The following is a 19,894-nucleotide window of genomic DNA, read 5'->3' as shown; positions in this document are numbered from 1 at the left end:
TAGATAGATAGATAGATAGATAGATAGATAGATAGATAGATAGATAGATAGGGTTTCACAATTAAGCTGTAGACTTAGTTGATGGAGCGGCATGTGACAATTTGTCCTTCCTGCTGTAGTGTTGCAATGCATCCCTAGAGGTCAGGATGCACAAGAGAATGAACATCTGGAACATATTCTTTCATTAAATGGAGACACATTGCCGGATTCATATGTTGTTGTCACTTGTCTTCAAGTTGGATTCGACTTATAGTGACCATATGAATGAGAGACTTCCAAAACACCCAGTCCTCCATATCCTTGCTGAGGTAGTAACTAGAGGTTACTCTAGTTGGGATCAAGCAATGGGTTGCAAGCTAAGGAATGATTGTCTCTAACCAGAGCTAGTACTTGCATTCAAGCATGTCTTTTTTTTTTTATGGACAACTGAACTGACTGATGTATGTATTTGATGAGATTCAACTAACTAAGCAGTTGATATGTTGTTGGGACAAGAGCCGTAAATTCTTGTCTCATTGTTAAAGAAGAAGAGGATACCCGTGTCGGTTTACGTGAAATAGCCGCCATTTTGTTTAGGAGCTCTTGGGTCTGTGTTGGAGTCAACCAAATTTCATTTTCCACTGACTTGGACTACAACTCCCATATGTCTCAAGCTGATGGCTCAGTTACAGACCTGGCTTTGCTTTCCTCCACCAAGTCTTAGTCTTGGCATGCAACCGACTCTTAGACAACTGGTCAAATAAAATTTGGCATCACTCCCTTCTTGTCAAACAATTGAGCCATAGCTTTATATTGCATCCCCATCTCTTTTATTTAGAGCAGAGGTTCCCAAACGTCAGCCCTCCAGATCTTTTGGACTTCAACTCCCAGAATCCTTGATGATTGGATAAGCTAGCTGGGCTTCTGGGAGCTGAAGTCCAAAACAAATAGAGGACCAAAGTTTGGGAATCTCTGATTTAGGGGGAATGGTGACCAGGGGAACCAGTTCTGCCCAAACAGATTCAGTCAGAGGAAATTGGTTTTTGTATTTATTGATTGATATGAAATGTAGATTCCCTTGGCAACTCTCCTTTTCAGCAACTGCCTAAGTTGAGCCTCTCTTGTGTATGCAGTGAATAAAAAGACCATTCTACCTCTGGTATTAAATGTGTGGTTTCAAAGGCTCTTTGCTACACCTGTTGGGTATGTGTCTCTTTGTATATCTCCAAATGTCTCTTTGCTCCTAAAGAACGTGATGTGCAATGGAAGGGGGGAAAAGGAGGAGTGCATGTTTTTATGAAGCCCAATTTTTGCATGTGGAAGAGGATGTGATGGGTTTTTTGTTTTGTTTTGACTTAATATTGTTTTAGGAAAAATACCATTGAGATGGAAAGGACTCCAAGGGCCATGTAACCCATCCCTCTGCCATAAAAGCAACCCAAGAGGTGGCCATTTAATCTTTGTTTTAAAAGCTGCAAGAAAGGTGAGCCCACCAGCTCCCAGGACAGGCAAGTCCAATGTTGAACAGCTCTGGAAAGTCCCTTTAGCAGGAGCTGATGCTTTCAATTATTATTATTATTACTAATACTAGTACTACTACTATTACTACTACTACACAGTACGTGATGTTCCTGCTAAAAGTAAAAGCAAGTTACCAAGGGAATATGAACACAACAAACAGAAGAGTTTAAGGCATGAACGGGAGCCAGTGGAGTGTAGTGGTTTTAATGTTGGACCACGGGTGCATCTGCACTGCAGAAATAATGCGGTTCGACACCACTTTTCCTGCCTCGGCTCAATGCTATGGAATAGTGGGAATTGTTGTCTGTTGTGGCACCAGACCTCTCTTGCAGAACTCTTGGAGAACTCACATCTCACAAAACTACAATTGCCAGAATTCCTTAGCATTGAGCCATGGCAGCTAAAGTGGTGCCAAAGTGCATTATTTCTGCACTAGGTAAGTATGCCTTCTCTAAACAAATCTTGCCAAGAAAACCCCATGATATGTTTGCCTTAGGGTTGCCATAAGTCAGAAACAACTTGAAGTCACACAACAACAAAGTGTGAACAATTTCCAGTGCCTCACTCTGCAATGCCAGAAAACTGGAGACTGAAGAAACATTTCATGGGGGGGATGATTCTTATTCTGAGGGTAATACACTCATTGCCCTCATAACTATACCCACCAACTGACTTAACTCAGTGCACTTACTTGTGAGTAGAAAAGTATAAGGCTGTAATGTTATTTAGTCAATGCAGATGTGTTCGTTTGGGCAGGGAGATATTTGTCCAGAAAACCACGGTTCTGTGTAAGGGCCACACAAGTGCTGTTCCTGTTTTTCTGTGACTCTGTAATACATATTGCTTCAACTTTATATAGTCTTTACATGGTTCAAAGTGCTACGTTATATTCGTGATGCTTACGACAACCTTGTAAGATAGGTCAGTGTCACTGTTGCCACCTTGTAACTGAAGGAGCAGGGATAAGACCGTGGAAGGGACATCGAACTGCATCTTGATTTGTATTGCTGTCTCTTAGTTGCCGTATTCTGTCTCAATCTGAACGATACGAATAGATGCAAAGGAGTGATATCTCCCTGTACCTCTCCATTTCATGATGGTTGAGACCTGTTCATTTAGGGAATAGTCACCACAGTGATCAACCAATATCACTCTCATTCTCAATGAGTGTTTGAATGTTCACCTACGTCCTCGGAAAGATTCCAGAAACGATTTCCGCCCGGTGCGGAAATAGGATTCTATCCGCTCCAAGGACTTCCCTCTGGTTTCAGGAATGAGATATGCAAAGATAAGGTTCACCACGCAGATGGCGCTGAAGAAGAAGAAGGGGACTTCCAGGCCGTACTTCCCCTGGACAATGAAAATGAGGCATCCATTAGGAAAGTCATCATGAGAAGAAATGACTCACTAGAAAAGGCAGTCATGCTAGAAAAGTGGAGAGCATAGAAAGAGAGGAAGGCTGTATGTGAGATGAATAGATTCAACCAAGGAGACAACATCCCTGCGTTTATAGGACCCAAGCAAAGTGATTGAGGACAGGGAGGCTTGGAGGCATCTCATTCCTGGGGTCACCATGAGTCGAAGCCAACTTGACAACAGTTAACAACAACAACATTTGGAAGCCAGGTGGAAAAGTAGAGGAATGGTATGGAAACAATGGATAATGCAGGTGTTTTCCTACAGAGATTAAACTATGGTTCAGTCTCTGACCAAAGTTTGGATGAGGACATCTTTAGGTCTATGTTGGCTTCAAATCTGTACTCAAAGATTTGGTTATCTGTTTTGAACTAGTAGCTGAAAAATCTAAACTTCCGGTCACCTGACTTATTACAGCAAATATTATCACAACTTCTTCTGTGTCTAGAAACCAACGCGAGAGATTTTCCTACAACCCTGTGCTTCACTGGCCCTCAGCTCTCTGCCACCTTCATCTGGTCCTCCAGCAATCAGTTCAAGTCTTTGGACTTGAGCAAAATTTTGTTCCGAAGCTGACCTCCTGTTCCTTCTCTCTTGGTTTGCTCACATTACTAGATCTTGTTTCTCAGTTATTGAAATTTTATACACTTTTTTTGCACATTTGCAGTATACAACGGCTCTATATCATAGCAAGGAACCGTCAAAACCACCTCTGAGTATTCCTTGCCTGAGAAAACACCATGGGGTCACCATAAGTCGAATTGATCTCCCTGGCCCATATGGTTCAATGGCAGCATGCTGCCGCATCTGTATGCATGTCGCCACCATTGAATAATATGATGCATGGCTGCCCATAATTTTTGCTATCCAAAATTATGGGGGGTAGGGGGGTAGGCTGAAAGTGAACCTCCACAGATGGGAAGGGTCCACTGTACACATAACTTTCAGAAGCAAAAGCAGAGCGATCCAACTAATGTGACTCCATGCCAACGAGTGCTGCCTTGCTCTACTTACCATCACCATCGGAAAGACTTTGGTCAAGGCGAAAGCGGTCAGCCAACTCACTAGCACACACAACCCAGAAACTACCCCTCGGGCCTTCAGTGGGAGAACCTCAGCCATCAGCAGCCAAGTGATGGGACCCCAGCCCATGGCATAGCCTAGAAGAACACAAGAGAGACCTATAAGAGTGGGTCTTCAGGCTGAATTATACAGAATGACTCCCTTCTAGAGGATATCAGGTGCAGGGACGTAGCTAGGATTTTAGGAAGGGGGGGTCCAGACTAAGTGCCACCATTATAATGGGGCTTGAGTGCGGCGGCGCAGCAGCACACACCATTCTTTTTTCTAATGGAAGGGGGGTCTGGACCCCAAGAACCCCCCCCCTTGGCTACGTCCCTGTTGGGTGGCAGCAGACATTAGTCCCCATCCTATCTTGGCTTTATCCCACACCAAGATGCCTGCTGGAGCAGACAAAAAGTCCACTGTAGTCAAACCTCCTGTTTCCCAAGGGAAAGACAATCAGTTATGGCAGAAGTGTGTACCATGTGGACCTCCAAACTTTGTTGTCCCAGTCCCTCGGTGCCTTACCTGTGATGAAGAACATGGTCGCGATCAGAGGAAGAACTGTGAGGCCATTGGTCGGGCTGGTGGCGAGGCCATTGTGGCTACCATTAACCATCACTGCAGAGGAATTGTGCGTGGGTATGAGGTGGATGTACAAGCCCAAAGTCAGGTTGGAGAAGAACATGACAATAGCTGCCAAGAAAGAAAACATGATCTATTTAATGTAGTCAGTGTGCTGATTCCCTGTCTTCCCTTCAATGACTTGAAGGCTCTCTTTGCCCCTACTTTTATCCTCACAACAGTCTTGTGGAGTAGGCCAGGCTGAAAGAGACACCGGCTGGCTCAACGTCACTGGTCCGTTTCACTATTCCTTAAACCTGGATCTCCCAATCCATCAGTTATAAAGTCGTTTACAAATTCATTAACACAACTTATATTCAGAAGAGATTTTTCCATGTATCTCAGTGGTCCCTAAGCTGTTTCAAGTCTGATGGTTTCCTTTTTACCCTGAAATATTGACAATAGCAATAATATTTCCAACTCGATCGGTGAACCTATCATGGGCTTTTCTTGGCAAGATTTGCACTTAGACATACACAAAAAGGCCCCTAAAAGATTTTTCAAAGCTTATTTTGACTCATTGTTCTTCATCCACTGCTTTGCTGAATGAAACAAAATGAATGAATGCATGTGTGAAGTGGATAAGATGGAACTTGTACCTGAGATAAACAGAAGGATTCTTCTCCCAGCTTTATCCATGAAGAATGCGGCAACCAGCACAGACCCCAAGCGGACGGCCCCAACGATAACAGCATCATACTGTGGCGGCTGTGAAAGCACAAGGATATGCCAACCAGATTTGGGATGTGTCATGCTTCTTCGACATTTGTACGGGCTCTGATTTCTTTTGGAAGGAAAGATCCCCAGAGATTTAGACCTCAAACTAGACGTTGACAGTAAATGAGACATTAGGAGCCAATGTCCTAAGTATTGGGGAGGCCCTCCAGATCACACAACGGCTCAAAAGGTCTACTTTCTTTATGAGTCTGAATCTTTATTTTGATCCTTATGACATGCCCTCCAACATTTCACAGATGAAAACCAGGACAGGTGAGACCCGGTAACATCAAGGTATGGTCAAGACAGCAAAAGGTATTAATGAGGAAGGAGAGGATGAAGCAGTTTGCTTTTGCCTGTGTCTACGGGGAAAGATAAGATTTCACACTTACACACACACATCTGCTAAGACTACTTTTGCACTTTGAACTCATTTTGCAGCAGTTGAAGTACGCTGAGGACAAAGGGGGAAAGTGGGAGGAGGAGAGAGAAACAGAGACATTTTAAAAGCAGCTGGAAAAAATGGGATGACACAGGATTAATTCAGACTGTCCTGGCCAAATACTGCTTTTCCCTTCGATCCTCTGCTTACTTCAGTTTCTGGGTTCAAAATGCAAAAGTAATATGCTCTTAATAAACTAATTAGGAGAAGAATAGAGGAGAGACCCTTCCCAGTAGGTTCAAGCAATAGGAAACTGCTAAATCTTCTCTAGGTGTTATCTTCTTCCTCGTAAATAAATTTTGCCATCTTGACCACACTCTGATATTGCTTGGCCACAGATGTCCTGGTTGTCATTTATGAAATTTTGGAAGGTATCTGGTAGGGTGGCCACTGAACTCAATTTCAAAGAAAACAAGAGAGAGAGAGAGAGAGAGAGAGAGAGGAAACACATTACCACGAAACCGGACACAGATTTGTGTTCAGTTGCACATATGGAGAGGAAAAGAAAACTAGTGGGTTTTTTTTTTAGTTTACTGTTAGATTCATTAGAATTTATACACATACTAGAATTTAAACAGAGATGCAAGACATTTTGTCATATTAGGGAAGATTGTGATGAGGTGAGCTGAAGGCCTGCCACTTATTCAGCTGTCTATGAGTTGCAAAGCCTTGACCGGAAACTTCAAGACCCCTTCCTGTTCATTCTTATTAAAATTCTTTATCATTGAATCACACTTGGATCAAAGAGCCTGTCGAATGGAGAACTCCTCAAAATATAGGACCGCGCTCTAAAATGAAGCATCTGTCTGCCATAGAACAGGACTGGGAAACATGTGGCCCTACAGGCGTTGCTGGACAGCAACTCCCATCAGCACAAGGGAGCATAGCCAATAGTGGGGGATGATGGTAGAAACAGTCCTAAACATGGGCTGGGGGGGATGTATTTCCAGCCCTGCCCTAAAGAACAGTGACAAAGCTGGAAATATGGGTTAGTCGGGTTAGCAGAATGCTCCAGAGAGGTTAGAAAGACGAAGGGACACAGGCAATGAACCAGGAGGAATTGTCTTACCAATATGACTGCTGTGTGGTCAAATATCGTCTGCAAATATACCAAGACGCAAGTGACGCCCGACAGCTGTTGCAAGAATCTCATCAGCAAGGTGATTGCGATCGGTTTCCAGATGTAGGGTGTTTTGATCTCTGCCCAAGACACTGGTTTTCTCTAAGTAAACATGGAGACAAAACTGGTAAGACAGAGATATACACTGGGCCCTTGGTGTCCACTAGGGTTTGGTTCCAGGACTGCCCTATGGATACCCAAATCTGTGGGCACTCAAGTCCCGTTACATGCAATGGCGTAGTAAAATAGTGTCCCTTATATAAAATGGGCAAAATCAAGGTTTGCTTTTTGGAATTTTTAAAAAAATAATCCATTCGATGGATGGCTGAATCTAAAGATACAGAATCTGTTGATATGGCGGGCTGACTATATTTCCACAGATGTTGCATTGCTGCGGTCTCCAGCTGTTCATACTAGAAAGCTTAAGCTTTGAGGAAGTAAGAGTGAAACATCTCATTTTAATTTGGGGTGGGTGAGGATTCCCATTTGGAAGGTGCTGCATTAGATATTCCCTGGTTAACTGTCACTGAGAGACAGGGTTCTTGTTGCCTTCAAGTTGGGTCCCACTTATGGCAACCCTAAGGTGAAGCTATCATGAGGTTTGCTGGGGCTGAGAGGGCAAGGCTTGCCAAAGATCACCCAGTGAGTGTCCATTGCCAGGCAGTGATTTGAACTCTGGTCTCCAGAGTCTTAGGGCCCAAACAGACAGGCCAAAATAAAGCTGCTTCTGGTCACTTTGGAGGTATGCTATTTAAATGACACATGCATCTTAAGAGGCCAGAAGCTGCTCCAAAGCTGCCCTCCAGTCCTTAGGACTGCAGTGCAGCTTTGGTACAGCTTTTGGACTCTAAGGACGCATGCATCATTTAAACAGCATACCTCCAAAGTGACCCAAAGCAGCTTTATTTTGGCCTGTCTGTTTGGGCCCATAGTCCAACACTCAAACCACTACATTGTGATGGCTCTCGGTCCCACTTAGGATAAGATGTAGCCTAAGGTATCATCATATGGGCATCATCCCCTACAATTTCCTCCCCGCCACATGCCACACTGCACCTGCTCCTTCACACTGTCCTTGATCTGCTCATATTCCCACCAGTAATCCACATCTTCTCCTCGCAGCCACCTCAGCGCACTAAGGGCTTCCTCCTCCTTCCCCTTGGAGATCAGAAAACGAGGTGAGTTGGGCATGAAACAGAGCAAGACGGCCATGAAGACAACGGGCACCTCTCCAGCCACAGCCAGCCATCGCCAGGGGAGGATGAGGCCTGTGATGGGAAGAGGAACAACAAGGAGAGCTGAAGAGAAGGATTCAGGTTTGGACGCCTCAAGGAAATAGCCCACACAGACCAAGACTCTTGTCTTGAACTCTTTGGGATGACTTGTGCAAGTGCTTAAACAATGGCAGAGCTTGCCATTTCAGAAGTGTTCTGACACTGGAATATTTGCTATATATCATGAGACTATTTTGGAATATTTGCATAGACATAATGAGATATCTTGGAGACGGGGCCCAAATCTAAATATGAAAACATGTATATTCCGTATACTCTACACCGCATGCACATAGCCTGAGTTTTTAGTAAGTGTTTAGAACAGATCTCTCTCTTTCTCTCTGTTTTATTTACACTTTTTGCATAGACCCCCTTGGTGTGGAGCATGACAGTATCTAATCTCATGAATTGAGGTTGCCCTTGGATAACTGCCAAGTTACAAGTAAGGTTTAAAGCCAAAGATTTGGAAGATCAGAGAAGTTCAGGTAGTTGTGAAATATCCTGTGTTTTTTTAAACAAGCTGCAAGGAAGACAGAATCATTTTTAAAAACCATGTGAAGGAGCTCCTAAACTGGTCCTACTTGTCTGGCCAGCAGACTTGGCCTTTAGACTGGAAGAAAGCTTGCAAGGAATGGGATACCCTTTAAGAAGACATGGCTCCTTTCAGGCTCCATTCCCACTACATAATAAACCAGTTAGCAAACCGGTTTGAAGTGGTTTAAATGGCCCTTGTTCGCACTTGCACTGAATCCCTGGTGCAGTTTGTTGGAGGGGTGGCACTAGACCCATTTAAAGCACTTCTTCCGGATCCACTAAATTCCCCGCATCTTTTGCGATAAATCGATTCAGCACTAGTGTGAATGGGCTGCGGATCAGAATCGGTTCCTATGGCACTGTCACCTCTATGAGGTGACTCCATGTTAAATTGATCCATCACTTAATGTGAACACCAAGTGGATTAAACTGAAACGGGTAGGTAAATCAAAGGCTCAAATAGTGCGAATGTCTATTCAGTGCTAAATCACTCCATTGATTCGACTCCAAAACCGATTTATTTTGTAGTGGGAATGAGGCCTCAGTCATCTCAGTAAGACTATTTCCATAGTCCAAGACCTGCATTCAGCACTTACCTAAAGCGTACAAGAAGAGAGCACCCAAGACAGCCATGAGTTGAGGACAGGAACCCAACGTTCCTCGGACTCTGGGGTGACTGATCTCAGAAATATAGACCTGGAAGAAGAGAAAGTGATGCAATCAGGGCTGGCCACCAAAGGTGCATCTACACTGCCTAACAACGCAGTTCAACACCACTTTAACTGCCGTGGCTCCATCCTACAGAATAATGGGATTTGTAGTTTTGTGAGGCGCCAGTAAAGTAAAGCGGAGGAAGCTTTCTCACTAGCAGTATTGTAGCATGTGTGTGTAGTGTGCCTTCAAGTTTCCAAACTTATGGCGACCCTAAGGCAAAACTATCTTGGGGTATTCTTGGCAAGATTTGTTCAGAGGAGGTTTGCCATTGCCTTTCCCTGAGGCTGAGAGCATAAGACCTGCTCAATGGATTTCCTGGGAATCGAACCCTTGCTCTCCAGAGTCATTAATGGAGTACAAATCACTTTGGCAGTTTCAGCTCAGTTTGCAGCAATTGGGGTAACCTGAGGACAAAGGGGGACAGAGAAACTGGGACATTTTAAACATAGCTGGAAAAGTGGAATCAAAGAGGATTAATTGGGAATGTTTCTGTCAAATCTAGAGACGTGGAAGGTATGTTGCGCCACTGAGCTCAGTACTGTATCCACTGACATTTTCCCAACCCAGCCTGGAAACACTGGAAAACAAAAGCAAGCGCTTGACATGTAAATCGCAGGCTCTACAGTTGTATTCCAGCCCTTCTTTAAGGTTCCTCTTAGAAACCAAAAGGGGAAACTAAAGCCCCAGTCATTTCAGGACTGCACAACTTCCTCCTATTTTTAGATTTTGTTTAATAGCATTTGCAGTCGGCTCTCCATATCCACAGATTCTGCATCCACGGATTCAAAATGTATTTTTTTAAAACGTTCCAAAAAGCAAACCTTGATTTTGCCATTTTATAGCCCACTGTATACAATGGGACTTGAGCATTCACAGAGTTTGGCATCCATGAGAGGTCCTGAAACCAAACCACAGTGGATACCAAGGTTCCACTGTATCCATCTAGATTTAGCATACATCCCGCCCTCTGAAATTAGCAAGAGCAGAGAGAGAAAATAGAAAGATGCATTCAGAATTCAGTGCCATCTGAAAAACTGCCAGCATTCTAAGGGTGTGTCATTAACTGAACTAGAAATGAAAATGCTAAAAATGCTACTAGAATATGAACAGGAGACCAAGCTGCCAAGCTAAGCTTCCTGTGGTTACAAGACTTTGTCAGTTTGCATCAAGAAGGCAGACATTAAGCAAAGAAACCAAAGAGATACAAAAGAAAACCAATTTCAGAGGTTGGGATTACACTTACACATACAGCTTCTATCACTGCTGTTGCATGTGCTTATTTAATTATGTTAATGTTAGATGTGCTTGTTTTTCCCATCCTGAAAAAGAGCCACAAAGCATTCCTTCCAACTGTCCTGACTTGACAGGGACAGTCCTAATTATTCCTTTTGTCATTCTACTTTCTCATCTGCCTTTAAAATGTCCCAGTTTCTGTCTCTTCCACCTTCTCCATTTGTCCTCAGCTTATTTCATTTGCTGAAAACTGGGCTCAAAATGCAAAAATGGTTTGCTGCTGCACCCAGTTAATTTAAGCAAGGAAAGGAGAGGACAAAAGTGGGTTCTGTCAAAAGCAAACTGCTACTTCCTCTCTCAGATTGTGTGAAGTTTCTCACCAAGAACTTTTAACACATTTTGATATAGTCTGGCCACATGTGTCCCGGTTTTCATCTGTGAAACCTTGACAATAAGATCACATGCAGCTTCCAAGATATTACCTACATATTACCTCCCATAATGAACAAGAAAGTAGGCAAAAGTGGATCTTCAGCCCAACCAGATTGAGTAACATTTTGCCACTACATTAGAGGAAATCCCCTTTCATGTAGAGGACCAGGAAGTTGGCTATTAGAACTGAAAGTAACTTTGCACCAATTTCTCCACCCTCATAGTTATATATTTAACTGAACTGGCTGGATGCATCTTAGGCAGCCAAATAGGATGGCACTCAGGTATGGGGGAGACATGGACCCAGTTGTGCTGAAAAACTCAATATCCAAAACCATTACAACTGGGCTGTGGTCCCTACTTAAAAAGGGCTGTGGTTTTACATACTGGAATAGAAGCAGAGGTCACACCGCCTGCAAATCCCGTCAGCAACCTGCCCACCAGCAGCATCCAGATTTCTTGGGCGCCAGCCATGCAGAGATAGCCAATGACAGATGGCACAGCGGAGAGTATGATGCTCAGCTTGCGGCCTAAGCGGTCGTTGAAGTACATGGTGCCCAAGCCACCTGTAGCGACGCCCAGAGTAAATACAGACTGAAATATAGAAAGAAACACAGAGGGGTGGGTAGAAAGAAAATCCAGATTGCAACCCTTGTTGTTGTTAACCACCCTCGAGTCGATCTCAGCTCATGGCGACCCTGTGGATGAGACATCTCCAAGATTCTCTATAGCAATAGCAATAGCAAACACATTTCTATGCTGCTTATGAGTGCACTCAAGCACTCCCTAAGCAGTTTACAATGTGTAAGCCCATTGTCCCCAACAAGTTGGGTATACATTTATCAACCTATGGAAGGATGCAAGGCTGAATCCTCCACTATTCTTCCAAGTTCTTGGAGATTCATACCTGTGACCTCCTCAACTGAGTCTGTCCATCTAGCATGTGGTCTTCCTCTCTTTCTACTTCACTCTGCCTTTCCTAACATTATTGTCTTTTCTAATGAATCCTGCCTTTTCATGATGTGGTCAAAGTATGACAGCCTCAGTTTAGTCATTTTTGTCTCCAGGCTTGATCTGTTTAGGTCCCACTTCTTTGTTCTTTTTGCTATCCATGGTATATCCTTAGCACTCTTCTCCAGCACCACATCTCTTTTTGTCCATCTTCTTATCTGTCCAGCTCTTGCATTTGTACACGGTAAGGGGAAATACAATTACTTGTATGATTTTAACTTTCATGTTTAGTTGTATATCTGACCATGACCAGCAGAACAGCTTTGGGAATGCATCGCCAGTGAAGAAGACTGGCATCTGTGATGTTCCGACACCACCATGCTTACCCCAAACCAAGACTCTGTGTCCTCCTTGAGTCTCAAGTTAGGGATTGGAGATCTTTCCAAAACTGGGATGACCGGGGAGGTATATACTAAAGCGAAACCAAAATTGAAGTTTCCCAATACAGCAGCAAAAGCAGCGAGGAAGAGCCACCCATTTTTAAGTGTCCTGAGAAGGAGAGAGGAGATGAGGAAACAGTTAGAGAACATGTATGAGGTCGTCCAGCTTGAAGGCACATTGCAAAACTTCTTCAAAATCTATGCCTCATTTGAATGTGGATTCAGCCTTAAGCTGGCCATTCACACCGTATGAGCCATTAAAGAAAACACCTTGGAGTATGTTCATTGCTATCATATACCTTCAAGGGTACATATGTAGCTACACTGCAAAGGTATAGCAGTTTGAGACCACTTTCATTGCCTTGGCGTCACCCGATGCAATCCTTGGAGTTTGGAGGAGGGCTTCTGTGCAAGAGAAAGTCTCCACTCCACTCGCCTGAACTAGCAGAGAATTCTGGAACCTTCATCTACAAACTACAAATCCCAGGATTCCAGAGAATGGAGTCATCATCGTTAAAGTGGAATCAAACTGCTATAACTGTATAATATGGGTCAGGATGACCAGATGTTATAACCACAAAGGAGGACAAGAAAAATGAAGGACATTACAAAAGAAAAGATAAAACCTCTAATGTTAAAATGAATTCATTTTGTATGGTTTATTTACAGCTATAATACATATACTGTATCTTATAATGTACTCAACCAGATTTTAATGGTGAACTTATCTTTGTTAAAATGCTTCGTTGGCTTAAAACAGAGTTACAGAACTCTGAGCCAGACTAATGCTTAAAACGGTACTTCACTGTAAATAAAAACCATTCCTATAAAAGCTCCTGGCATAGCTCCATCTTTTCAGTAGGCTTCACTTCAGTTGAAGATGAGGACCAGCAGCTTGACATTATAGTTTGACAGGGCAAAGGGGGATTTCTAGAGAGGATAGGTTTTGTAGAGGAACTGGCAGGAAGACTAAGAAGTACCTCCCTCCCATTGGGATGCTCCAAGCATGTTTGTTGCATGCCTTCAAGTCATTTCCAACTTATGGTGACCCTAAAGCAAACCTATAATAGGGTTTTCTTGGCAAGATCAGTTCAGAGGAGGCTTGTCATTACCTTCCCTTGAGGCTGAGAGAATGTGACTTGCCCAAAGTCACCCAATGGGTTTCCATGGCCGAACCTTGGGTCTCTAAAGTCGTAGTCAAACACTCCAAGCTCTATACTCCAAGCAAAAAGAGACAGCAAAATAGCAAAATGTTTTTACCTGTAATATTCCTTCTCTATCTGCCGGGGATCCTTCTCCTCCAGATCCTCAAGGGTTCGATAGTCCGCTATGGGCTCCTTACTCAGGAGCGGTGCTTGGATGCTGGGATCCAGGATGGCTCAACTTGTATATTTTTTCCCTAGAGAAAAAGAGGTGAAGAAGAGAGGGAAAGAGGCAGGTGGATGGTAGGAAAAAAGCAACAGGGTCCTCTGCTTACTGTCTCTCTTCTGTCCAGCAAGGAATGGTATTGTCCTTCCCAAGAAAGGACTTTTGAGCTGGGCTTTCCCCAAAGATGCAAGAGGCCAAGGAGATACAGGGGAAAGCAAAAGAGAAAGGGAAGAGATGACGGTGGCCAAGTCTGCAATCATGGAAAGAAATCTCTGTTGCGGTGACCCAGCAGACTGAAAAGAGGAAGTGAAGAGAGGGGAAGAAATTGGGTATGAGAGTGTGATAACAGAGGCAGGCCCATCACTGGGACCAAAGATGTTCAGAATCTCTAAAGCAGATCATGATAACTTTCTATAGCTCCCACTGCAAAATAATGCAGTTTGACAACACTTTAGCTGCCATGGCTCCATCTCATGGAATCCTGGCATTTGCATTCGGTTGTGGCACCAGAGCTCTCTGAGAGAAAAGAGTAAATAGCTCACAAAACCACAAATCTCATGTTTGCAGAGCATTGAGGCATGATGGCGTCAAAAACTGCATTATTTTTGCAGTACAGATGAGCCTTTGTCCTCTCATAATAGTGTGATCAGGTTTGCTCTGTTCCAGAACAGGGTTTATATTCAGATCACCTCAAGATTTTGTTTGCTGGTGATGACTGATATACATTGCCACCCTGATACACATAAGATTTATTGGTGGCGAATGATGCAGCAGGTGGCACCCAACAGAGAAGGCTTCCAGCCTTTTTGCTGATGGGGTCCAGCGTTCCTTCACAGCCAATGGACCCTAAACAACTAACTGTACCCAGACTATCACTGGCCAGCTACCTAATCCCCCATGGCTAGCTATGGGGTCCCTAGGTTCATGTGTCAGATCAGAACAATTGGGGGATATGGAGATTATATGGATTTCTCCATGCCCCAAATCCTTACTCTTGTTGGTGGTAGTGTGTGCCTTCAAGTCATTTCCAACCTATCTAGACCCTAAGATGAACCTGTCATGGGGTTTTCTTGGCAAGATTTGTTCAGGAGGGATTGGCCTTGCCTTCCTCTGAGGTTGAGAGAGTGTGACTTGCCCAAGGTCATCCAGTGGGTTTGGGCCAAGCAGTGATTCAAACCTGGTCTCCAGAGTCGCAGTCCAACATTCAAACCAAGCGACTGAATTGGGCCTCGTTCCCACTACATTTTAAATCGGTTTGCAAACTGGCTTGAAGTGGTTTAAATGACTTGAACCAAATCGCTGAAGCAGGTCTTCATTGTATCAGTGGGGTTGAAGAGAAGATTTCGGCAGATCTAGCTAGCATGGCAAACTACTGATTAATATTTCTATATGCTCAAATCTATTTTTGTCTTGGACAATATATGCAGAAGTGAACCTACAAGGGTAGGTCATTGCACAACATTACAATTAACAGCATGGGTGTTATTTCCTCAAACTTTAGTTGCTCCAATTTCCCTAAGTTTTAGCTGGTATGTTTAAGTTGGTTTGGTGGTTGGTTGGTTGATTTCATATCAACAAAGCAACAGCTGGAACAAAAATTGTCCTAGCAATTCTACAATGGGCTTTTGGTATCTTCAGAAGTTTGGCACACAATACACACAGTCAAGTCAACTTTGACTCATAGCAACCCTACAAATGAGAGTAGCTAACAATGTCAATAATCAACAATAGAGGTTTATGAGATGATGTTACAAGGCAGGTATGTTCCGTCACTCTGCACCAAACCTGTTGAACAAGGATCACTTATATGAATCCCAAACCAGAAGTTGCTCGCATTAAGACCCAGGAAAGGCTATGCTTTGGGAAGGAGGAGATTTTCTGTTGCATGCATACCTCTGGAAGCATCCACCAGATGCAAGGGAGAGGTATAAAAGGAGGTTCATTGCAAGAGCAGGGCACAGCTTGGAATGAAGGACAACTTTTTCTGGAGGTAGTTTGAAGGCAGGATGGCATGCATTGCACATGATGGGGGTAAGTATATGCTTATTTTAAGTATCTCTACGCCTGAACTCTCTTCTTAACTGGATTTAAGACTATTTCGTTGACAAAAGAAAGAAAGAAAGAAGAAACTTCTGTTTCTTATGAATCTTAAATGTGTCAGGGACACATTTGGCCAACGTATAGTTTAGTATTAGAGTAATACTGAGAGCCAGTGTCATGTTGTGGTTTAAACCTTTGACTCGGACTTTGGAGACCAGCGTTTGCCATTGAAAATACACTGGATGACCTTGGGCAAGTCACACACTCTCAGCCTCAGGGAAAGGCAATGGCAAATCCCCTTTGAACGAATCTCGTGGAGAAAACCCCGTGATATGTTTGCCTTAGGGTTGCCATAAGTTGGAACTGATGCGAAGGCACATAACAATAAAAATACTGAACTAAAACCCAGGTGAGAAAAGATATCCCGCAACGCTCTCCAAACAATGTTGTTCCCAAACCACAATTCACTCCAGAAAGGTGCAATTTGCCATTCAAACATCACCCTCGACACCTATCTTTTAAAGAAATCAGATGTGGCCTCAGAAATCACACTGGGTTTTTCCCCCCACAGGAATGTGGAGAGCCGTCATGGTGCAGTGGTTTGAACATTGGACTATGACTATGAAAACCAGGGTTCAAATACCCGATCGCTCATGAAAACTGACTGGGTGACTTTGGACAAGTCACACTCTCTCAGCCTCAAAGGCAGGCAAAGGCAAAACCCCCTCTGAACAAATCTTGCCAAGAAAAAAAACCCTGATAGGGTTGTCTTAGGATCTGCATAAGTCATAAACTATTTGAAGACACACGACAACATTTGGACATCTCTGAAGCAGTGCTGAAAATGCCACTGGGACTCTTAGAAGTTACTCACTCCTTGAAGTAAAGGCAAAGAATTCAAAAAAACAAGGAGAAGATCCTAAAGGGTTTTAGTTAATTAATTAGAAACACTTCTCAGAGTAGCTGCATTTATCCAGTTAGGGTTGCCAACTTTTGAACAACGCCCCGTACACTGTGCCATAATAGCAGTGTGATTGCAACTGTGTGCCAAGTGTCAACGTTTCTTCTTGTGCCATGGAGCCGCTGTTAAAACTATATCTCACACACACGCAGACCCTCCCTGTTTGTTTTGGCTAGGAACGTTAGTGGGTTTTTTTCCAGTCTGTGCAGTTCTGAACCTGTTTGCTAAGAAGCAATGCCAACAGCCTAATTCCGTGTAAACCTGTTTAGGACTTAAGCCTCAGGCTGTGGTTTTACAGTTGGAGGAACTGAGACTATCTACCCGTCTCATCGCCGGGGAAAGTAGGCCAAAGAACCAAGATAACCTGCTTACGTTTATCCCATAAGACTGGTTTTAAACAAAATTCTGATCATTGACATTGTGTTTTAACTTTTGTATCTTGTAATAATAATAATAATAATAATACGCAAACTACATGGCTAGGTTGGCAATAGGAAACTGTCCAGATATTTGAGCACAAAGCAAATAAGTAAAGATGACTCAAGGAAGTGAAGCAAGCTGCATTAGTTAAGAAAAAGCCCATCCATACCAACTGTTTTGATCCACGGGTGGGAATCGTGTAACCATCCATATGTGGTTGGACTATATCTCCCAGCAGCCTTCACTAGCATAGCCAATGGTGGGGAATGCTGGGTGTTGCAGTCCAACCAGATCTGGAAATGATTCCCATCCCTCATTTTGGTCTTATTTGTGAAGTTCTCAGACTTTCAATCTCTGCAGCCCATGGGAGAAGGCTGAAAATGACTGGGGCCCAAATGTCACAGCAAACGGTAGTGTCAGGGCAAAGCCAGCCATATAATGCAAGTCAATGGAAGCAAAGAGAGTTATGCCTTTGTAATGGACCTTGTGTGTGTGTGTTGTGTGCCTTCACATTGTTTCTGACTTATGGCGACCCTAAGGCATCATGAGGTTTTATGATTATTCTGTTCAGAGAATTCACAATATTACTCTATTTTGAGTGCCAGAGGATGGCAATGGCAAACTTCTCTGATGAATTTTTTGCCAAGGAAACCTTATGCTCTCCATAAGTAGGAAATGACATGACAACAAACTAGCCATGTTTAGGGATTGTGTAACTTATATTTTTAATGAAATGATTGAACAGATTTGGTAAAGTATTTAGGAAATGTATTTTATTTGGACCCCTTGATGGTTTAGTGATAATTTAGTCCTGTTAATAATTTGAGGTTAGAGCATTAGTGCTGATGCAAATGTTTCCAGGCTCTGAGATGAGTAGTTTTGGGGGTACAGTTCATGCAACCATCTTAAGACTCTCTCAACTTTTTTATCTCAGACTTAGCTTTGGTCTTGTTCTTTAAAATAATTGCTTTTGATCACAACCTGATTGCTTTCCTCTCTGCTGTGTTTAGGAATGCAAAAAGACAAAGGACATTCTTTCGAAAGCTGGAATTTTCCAGAATGCCACTGCACACTCCAAAAATGCGCAGAAACCAACACTGGAGAAAGGTCATCTCTTTCTTCATCTTCAGAAATGACTTCACCAGAGCCTCAAGATTCTGACTTTCTTCCTTCTCTTTTCCTGGCTGCCGCTTTGGCCATTTTGTTCATCTTTGTCTCCATTCTTCTTCTCCATCACGATAACAGCCACATACCTTTGGGTGACTACAGGGCTTGGAGCCTCAGAAAGACGTATCGATTGGAAAACAGCCTCAAACCACTTCACTTCTTCTTCCCAAACCATCCAGAAACAACATGGCAGGCTCTCCATCACTGTACACAAGACCAACTGGGAAGGATCCAACACAACCGTGTTGGGATCTTGGTTGCAACAGAGCCTAGAAATGGGAGCATCACCCTTTTGTGCCTTGTGAAAATGACTCTGTCCTTTCTGACCAAGGAATGTGCCATGAAGGTCCAGCTTCTAGATCAAGGTAGTGGATGGTATCCCTGGAGGGACTTTCTAGAAAGCTGGACCTGTCACGTTTCCACTGCTGAGATCTACATGGGGCAAAGTCTTCTCCCCTATGGTTTGATGGCGCCCTGGGGCCACTCCTTTGACAGAAAAGAGTTCAATCTCATCTTATCTCTAAATGGCACAGGACAAGCTCAGGAAGAGTTCCTCCTTCTCACCTCAGCCCCTGTATTAGTGTCAGATATTTTGGATGCCATTCATTTTGCCAACGGGGGCCCAGAAAAATTGACATTGGCTACCAACAAGAGCTTTGTTGTCCTCCTGGTGAGGCCTAGGCAGAATCTGGAACAGGGTTTTGTTTCCTAAGGGCCACACATCTGACACACAGCTGTTAGCTGTCCTCAAGTCAGCCCTGATTCATGGCACTTCTATGGATGAGACTGCTTAAATCTTATAAATTACCCATGGAAAAATATACCAATAAACTTGTGTGTATTCTTTCAGTTATAGAACAGCATATGGATATGTGGAAGGCATTTGTTGAAACAAGTGAGGGATAAAGTGGCCTCATAGCCTCCCACAGGAGACGTTGGAGGGCCGCACTCTCCACTTTGTGGCCCCCCAAATCATGATTATTTGTTCCCAATGTCTCATAATGTGCAGCATGGTATAGTGATTTGAGCATTGGACTATGAATGGAGACCAGAGTTTGAATACCTGCTCAGCCACGGAAACCCACTCGGTGACCTTTGGGAAAGTCACATTCTCTCAGCCTCAGAGGAAGGCAAATGCAAACCCCCTCGGAACAAATCTTGCCAAGAAAACCCCATGATAGGTTTGACTTAGGGTTGCCATAGGTCAGAAACGACTCGAAGGCACACAACAGAGGACATGGGGCAATTCTGCCACAGTTTTGAGCCATTTTAGGTTCTTTCAACAGAATGTGAAACTGATGCCAATGACCGCACAATGCTGTTTGTGGACTGAGAAAGAGAATACTATTTTGCTTTGGCTTATGAATGGTTGCATCTTTCATCTGGTTTTTCACTTGTGTGAGGGATCCTCAGCTAGCTGTACAATTTAGTTGGGCTTTAATACCTTAAAATAAAGAGATATGCTTTTATGGTTTTGCA

At 43.5% G+C, this 19,894-nt stretch overlaps 2 protein-coding genes across 2 annotated transcripts; one reads left to right on the top strand and one right to left on the bottom strand.

Moving 5' to 3' along the window:
- Positions 1-2,013: 2,013 nt before the first annotated feature.
- Positions 2,014-12,926, bottom strand: SLC2A6 (solute carrier family 2 member 6). Its single transcript, XM_042478720.1, has 10 exons — positions 12,832-12,926; positions 12,406-12,568; positions 11,456-11,662; positions 9,286-9,385; positions 7,938-8,149; positions 6,831-6,983; positions 5,202-5,310; positions 4,507-4,674; positions 3,931-4,076; positions 2,014-2,850 (listed from the first exon to the last, which is right to left on the bottom strand). The coding sequence occupies exons 1-10, from the start codon at positions 12,924-12,926 to the stop codon at positions 2,680-2,682; spliced, it is 1,524 nt and encodes a 507-aa protein (XP_042334654.1). The 3' UTR covers positions 2,014-2,679.
- A 2,870-nt stretch (positions 12,927-15,796) lies between these two features.
- Positions 15,797-19,267, top strand: LOC121936088. Its single transcript, XM_042477891.1, has 2 exons — positions 15,797-15,858; positions 18,259-19,267. Exons 1-2 carry the CDS (start codon positions 15,834-15,836, stop codon positions 19,125-19,127), a joined length of 894 nt encoding a protein of 297 aa, XP_042333825.1. The 5' UTR covers positions 15,797-15,833; the 3' UTR covers positions 19,128-19,267.
- The last annotated feature ends 627 nt before the right edge of the window (positions 19,268-19,894 follow it).

The sequence above is a fragment of the Sceloporus undulatus genome, chromosome 7 (assembly GCF_019175285.1).
Source record: "Sceloporus undulatus isolate JIND9_A2432 ecotype Alabama chromosome 7, SceUnd_v1.1, whole genome shotgun sequence".
Taxonomy (NCBI): domain Eukaryota; kingdom Metazoa; phylum Chordata; class Lepidosauria; order Squamata; family Phrynosomatidae; genus Sceloporus; species Sceloporus undulatus.
This window is presented reverse-complemented; position numbering and strand designations above follow the sequence as displayed.